Here is a 6,627-nt window from a genome sequence, read left to right as displayed (position 1 = left end):
TTTGGTTTGTTTAGTTATTCATTGTGTTTTATTCGATCTGTTTATATATTGTTTCTTGAATCACCTTTGTGTTTGGTTTTCCGCACTCTCACAAAGTTAGATTGATATCATTGTGATCCTCACGGGTTTTACAATTGGTATCAGAGCCATTGAAGCCATTCAAAGGCTCGGTTTGATATCAATCAGATTCAAGAATCTCATATTTTACTGATTCGATTTGTTGAAGTGTGTATGCAGATCTGTTCATCGACTGTTCCTGAAAATTCCTTGAAAAATTACTGATTTTGGTTCTGTTTGATTTCAGTCTCGGTGTTTGCTGAAATCTCGGGATATTGGTTCAACAGATTCGAAGATTACCAAATCTTTGAATTTTGGAAACTGCTGAAAAATCGGGATTGCGAGTAAACAGTCCTTATCACTTTCTGTTTTGCAGGTTCCGACTCGCAATCTCCCAGTTACGGCTCATCACGGTTTAGTTGCGACTCGCAATCAGCCTTGGTTTCGGTTCATCTCGCCCAGTTACGACTCGCAACCAGCTTTTTGATCATCACTCGCAACCACGGTTTCGGCTCATCCTGTCCTGTTACGACTCGCAACCATATTGGTTACGACTCGCATTCAAGTTTGACCTGACTCGCAACCGTCTACGATTACGACTCGCAAACACCTCATTACGACTCGAAATCACCTCATTACGACTCGCACATTCCACTCGCAACCCAGTTACGACTCGCAACGACAAATTGAAACGGACTTTTGGACTGTTGACTTGGACTTAATTAAATCAATCAATTAATTAACTGATTTATTAAAAATGTCAACCACCAACAGTGAATTGTCTGCTTTAACTCAGCAACAAGAATTGGATTCAAAGCTAGGAACCACAACGCGTATTCCACGTTTAACTGATGCTAATGACTTTCCCGAGTGGAAATGGCGATTTGAACAGCATCTGAAAGTTAAAGACTACAAGCTATGGCGCAGCATATTGAGAGGACCAAGAGAGATCATGATGGAAAGCCCTACTGAACCTGAAGTCAAAGTAAAGAAGCCTCGTGATCAATACACGGAAGATGATCTGCTTATTGTTGAAGAAGATGATAGAGCTCTTTCTTATCTGACCATGGGTTTGGGTCCAAACATTGCTATGGGATTTCGCACTTGTAAATCTGCCAAGGAACTTTGGGACTCTCTGGTGGAAGTGTATGAAGGTAATGAGGACATGAAAGAAAGCAGAAGGAACTTGCTGCAACAGAATTTCAACAACTTCAACCATATTTATGGTGAAACAGTGGATAATCAGATCCAAAGGTTTGTCAAGCTGGTGACTCAAATGCAAATGGAAGAAATTCACACCACAAATGCTTCGACAAATAGGCAACTTCTCAATGCATTACCCAAGAGCTGGGATCATCATGTTGCTATGATAAAGAAAACAAAAGATCTTGCAAGATGCACCCTGTCTGAGATGATCTCGCATATTAAAGCTTGTGAATTGGATGACAAGCAGAGAGAGACTAACTACAAGAACAGTATGCTGGCTGCCGGTTTTTCTATAGCCCCCACTGCATCCAGTGACAGCAATACAGCTCTTCTGTCTCAAGGAGGATTCCAAATGTTTCGCAATACTAAACCTGCTCCCACTTCAGCAAATGTCTACAACTCAGGGTCTTCCACTCAAGCTTCCCCTGCAAGTGCTGGAAAGACTTCTGCTGCACCTTCTGTTTCTGTTGCTAGCAATGAAATGGTTGCTTTCTTCTCTAGGCAGTCAAAGGAAAATCTTGAAATTGCAGCATCTGTCATAAATTGCATGAACGCCTTTGCTTCGGGAAATCTTGACCCTCCTAAGTTTTCCATGGATGATTTGGATCAAATTCATCCAGAGGATGTGGAAGAAATGGATATCACGTGGCAGATGGCTATGGCGGCTTTTAGAGCTAAAAACTTTGTGAGGAAGACAGGGAAAAACAAATGGCAAAATCTTAAGTTCACAGGACCCGTAAAGATGCCGTTTGAATATCGTTGTTATAATTGTCATGAACAGGGTCATTTGGCTAGAAACTGTACGAAACCCAAGGTGAATGATGAACAAACTCCAGCTCAGCCTGCTGCTCCTGTTACACCAAATCGAGAAAGAGCCCTTGTGACTACAACTGGTGTGCCTGCTGATAGTGTCAACAGTGGAAGCCCACAAGTGGGATTGGCCCAAGCTTTGGTGGTTCAGCCTGATTCGCCTTTTGACTGGAGTTCAGAGATCGAAAGATTAAACATTTCAGCTCCTGAGAATCAAGCCACCCCAAGCAATATCGCTTTCATGGCCAGCAATGCTTCTGTGAGTGACGATGTGAAGGCTGCACAGGAGGAGGAGTCGTCAGCTGAAAACTTCGCCTTCATGACTCAAATTCTGTCAGCTCCGGTTAAGGGTCTCACCAAAGAAGAGGTACTTTCTGTTTTTTGCACTTCTGAATGTAGGGAACGAGTTGAGGCCTATAGAATCCATAACGCTGAGCTAATTGAAGATTATAATGAAATTAAACGCAAAAATTTCACTTTAACGAAAAATGAAAAACTTTTCAAAGAGAAAATCGAAGCTCAGCGTAAGGATATCGTCCAACTCAAAGACGATGTTAGTGTAGCCACGGCACAACTCATCATGGTTAAAGAAAAATTGTGTGAGGTAACTAAGGAACTGGAGAATGTTCGGGATAAATATCAAATTAATGAGTTAAATATTAAAAAATTTGATTCCTCCAGTAAATTAGTCAAGAATCTCTGTGATCAACAACTGGCTTATTCTAAAAAGAAAGGGTCGGGTTTGGGTTATAATCAGGCTCCTCCTCCGTACAATAACAATTATACCTACTTGCCTATGACCGAGGAGGAGATGCTGAATGAAAGTAAAATGACATACGGACCCAAAAAATAATAAGCCCTCGGTAAATGTTGAAAGTTCCAAAAACAGTAAGTCATCAATCAATGGCAAATTTACTGAAGAGCAGGTAAAATCAGAGACATGTTTTGTGTCAAAGGGTACTTTTGATCCTAACAGTTCTTCGTCATGTGCAGATAAAGTACCTGAAGTGATATGGGGAGATGTGTTTGGAAGTGAACAAGTTTTAGAATCTGATTCTTCTAAAACTTCTTTTGATGATACTAATTCTGGTTGTGTGTTTGGACAAGCGTTTTTGAACTCTTTTCATAGTTATGTTTCGTCTTCTTTTGGGCCTGATGTTTTGGGCAAAACAGTGAATGCTTGTGATGAACCTTTTAAAACTGCGTGTGATGATGATTGTTTTGAAACTGCTGAAAGTTGTGATTCTGATATTTCTGATTCTCTAGGAGAAAATAGTGTGACCAACGATGTTCCTCAGAACACATCCAGTGAAACCACTGATGATGCTTCACAGGAAAATCAATCACATACTGATTTTTCGTGTGAATCAAATTCAGTAAATATTTCTACTGATGAATCTGAGGGAACATCATTGGATGACAATGATCGAAAGGAATCGAAATTTGTTGATGACGTCTCAGCTTCGATCGAGACTGAAACTCAAAATGATTTGCAAAAAGAGAAAGAAGTTTTCTTAAATGAAAATTTAAAAGAAAATGATTGTGAAGAAAATCATAAGTCAACCCCTGAAAACTCTAATCAAAATGATTTTCATGAAGCAGTTAAAAATGAAAAATCAAATTTTTCGGATTCTCATGCTTGTGCCAGTGCTAGTTCTGATTCTGATCCTCAGGTATCTACAAGCTCAGGGAAGGCACAAGCAAGTAAATCAAAACAGAACAAGCAAGCTCCATCTACAAGACCCAAAAGACCCGCAGCCTCTGTGAATCGTCAAAAATCTTCCGCAGTGAAACGGCAAATTTGTTTCAACTGTGGGATAGCTGGGCACATTGCCAGAAACTGTGTCTCTCCATCTTCCTCTGTGCAGTCTAAAACTAAACATGCACAGCATCAGAAAGTCAAACCAAATCGATCTGGTCCTTCTAAGTCAATGACGACTCATCAGTCTAAGACAATGAAGAACGACCATCGTAAGGTCAAGCCTTCTGATCAAGATTGGAATGCAGCCAAACGTAGACATAAAAATCAGCAAAATCATTTTTCTGAAAACAGATTTCAAGCGTTTGGTAATTATGCTAACAACTGGTCTAAACAATATTGGAAACCTAAACCCAAGGCCAAGCATTCCAATCTGCCTCATACACTTCATAACAATTCTGTCAATGCAAATTTATCAAAATTCTTAAACAAAGACAATTTAATCTGGCAGAGGGTAACGTATTTCGATGCTCAAGGAAAACCCAGATCCACTATGGGCTGGGTTCCTAAATCTAACTAATCCCGCTATTCGTGCAGGAACAGCTGTGGAGGACTACCGTGCGCCTCTGGTACATGGATAGTGGCTGTTCCAGGCACATGACAGGAGACTTATCCCAACTTGTGAATGTCAAAGAATTTAATGGTGGATATGTCTCGTTTGCGGGAGGTGAATCTGGCAGAATCACGTTGAAAGGAACTGTTCAAAACGGAGTTCTCAGCTTTGAAAATGTTAACTATGTTCCAGAACTGAAGCACAATTTGTTGAGCATTTCGCAAATTTGTGATAGAGGAAATTCAGTTCACTTTACGAAGAAAGGTTGTCATGTTCTCAAGCCTGGGATTGTTATTCCAGAAGACTGGTTCTTGATGACAGCTGAAAGAAAAGGAAACGCTTACGTCATTGATATGAACAAGAAGCCATGTGAAGAGATCACCTGCTTATTCTCGAAGATTTCAGAGCATGATGGTTTATTGTGGCACCGTCGACTAGGACACGTGAATATGAAAAATCTGAATCGTCTAGCTAAAGGTCAATTGGTACGAGATCTTCCGATCAAGGATTTCATGTTGGTAGAGAAGTGTGTTGCTTGTGCGAAAGGGAAGGCTCATCGAAAACCTCACAAGTCTAAACCAGTACCCTCGACAAAGACTGTACTCGAACTACTTCACATGGATCTTTTTGGTCCAGTGAATGTGCTGAGTATCGGGAAGAAAGCCTACTGTCTAGTAATCGTCGATGATTACTCTCGCTACACATGGGTGTATTTTCTTAGTCACAAAAACGAAACTGCTGCACTGGTGAAACAGTTTATTACATTGGCTGAAAATCAAGCGAGTACTAAGGTGAAGGTTATTCGATCAGACAATGGAACAGAATTCAAGAATGTTACTTTGGATACGTTCTGCAGTGAAAAGGGAATTGATCGACAGTTCAGTGCGCCTCGAACTCCACAACAGAATGGAGTGGCTGAAAGAAGGAATCGTACTCTAATTGAGGCAGCACGTACCATGCTGGCTGATTCAAAGCTTCCTAGCTTCTTTTGGGCCGAAGCTGTTAGCACGGCTTGTTATATCCAGAATCATGCTTTAGTTAATAAACGTCACATGAAAACCCCTTACGAGATTCTGGAAGGACATAAACCTTCGGTTTCACACTTTCGTATTTTTGGTTGTCCATGTGTGTTATTACTAATGGACTCAAATGGAAAGTTTGAAGTCAAAGGTGACGAATGTTACTTTGTTGGATATGCTAAAGGCTCTGCTTATAGGGTATACAACAAAGTAACTAGGAAAGTCGTTGAGTCGTGCAACATCGAATGGCTTGAAGAGAATGCTACGGACGCTAGAGTCGGTCCAGATTGGTTATATGATTATTCTGCTCTGTTTAAATCATTTAACATTTTGTCAAGTGATGTTTCAGTTGCAGGTGAATCAGTTCCAAAACAACCATTGTCGTTTGAAGATACAGAGGACGAAGTACAGATAGATGAAATTGTAAAGCATCATACTGTTGATCCGCCGGGAATGGTGTTCACGCAACATCCTACACCGACACCGGTGGTCAATCAATCCCCTGAAGGTGCATCAACCAGTGACTCTGCAATGTTTCCTGATCCAATCCCTGAGGATTGTACAGTCACTTCTCCTGTAATTCACACTACAAGTGCACCTGATGAGGGGGAGTGTAGCAACACCACCACTGAAGAGGAGACGGTACCAGATTTGGCCATACCGACGAGCGTTCAACGCAATCATCCAATCGAAAATGTGATTGGTCCTGTAAATGCAGGAGTTTTGACCAGGAGTCAATCAGGGACCATTAACACTTGCTTATATTCTAGTTATCTTTCTCAAATCGAACCTAAAACCATTGATATAGCTTTGCAGGAACCTGGCTGGGTAGATGCTATGCACGAAGAGCTGAACCAGTTTGAAAAACTTGGAGTATGGAAGCTTGTCAAGTTGCCAGCAGGAAAGCGTAAGCTTGGAACTAGATGGGTTTTTCGAAACAAGCAGGATTCTGCAGGTGTCATTGTTCGAAACAAAGCAAGACTGGTGGTTCAGGGATTTAGGCAAATCGAAGGACTGGATTATGATGAAGTTTATGCTCCGGTTGCACGACTTGAAGCCATCCGGATCTTTTTTGGCGTACGCGTCATACATGGGATTCACTGTCTATCAGATGGATGTCAAGACCGCGTTTCTCTATGGAGATGTGAAGGAGGAAATTTTTGTTGAGCAACCGCCAGGATTTGTGCATCAGATCATCCTGATTATGCCTACAAGTTAGACAA

The 6,627-nt window shown here is 41.1% G+C and overlaps 1 protein-coding gene across 1 annotated transcript; it reads left to right on the top strand.

The window, feature by feature from the left end:
• The first annotated feature begins 337 nt into the window (after positions 1-337).
• Positions 338-3,300, top strand: LOC118484104. The gene is made up of 2 exons (XM_035980007.1): positions 338-2,440; positions 3,067-3,300. The coding sequence occupies exons 1-2, from the start codon at positions 815-817 to the stop codon at positions 3,082-3,084; spliced, it is 1,644 nt and encodes a 547-aa protein (XP_035835900.1). The 5' UTR covers positions 338-814; the 3' UTR covers positions 3,085-3,300.
• The last annotated feature ends 3,327 nt before the right edge of the window (positions 3,301-6,627 follow it).

Source organism: Helianthus annuus, chromosome 1 (assembly GCF_002127325.2).
Source record: "Helianthus annuus cultivar XRQ/B chromosome 1, HanXRQr2.0-SUNRISE, whole genome shotgun sequence".
Taxonomy (NCBI): Eukaryota; Viridiplantae; Streptophyta; class Magnoliopsida; order Asterales; family Asteraceae; genus Helianthus; species Helianthus annuus.
This window is presented reverse-complemented; position numbering and strand designations above follow the sequence as displayed.

What these genes read in the sequence shown, in the direction of transcription:
- LOC118484104 (XM_035980007.1), top strand. Translation starts at nt 815, where the DNA reads ATGTCAACCACCAACAGTGAATTGTCTGCTTTAACTCAGCAACAAGAA.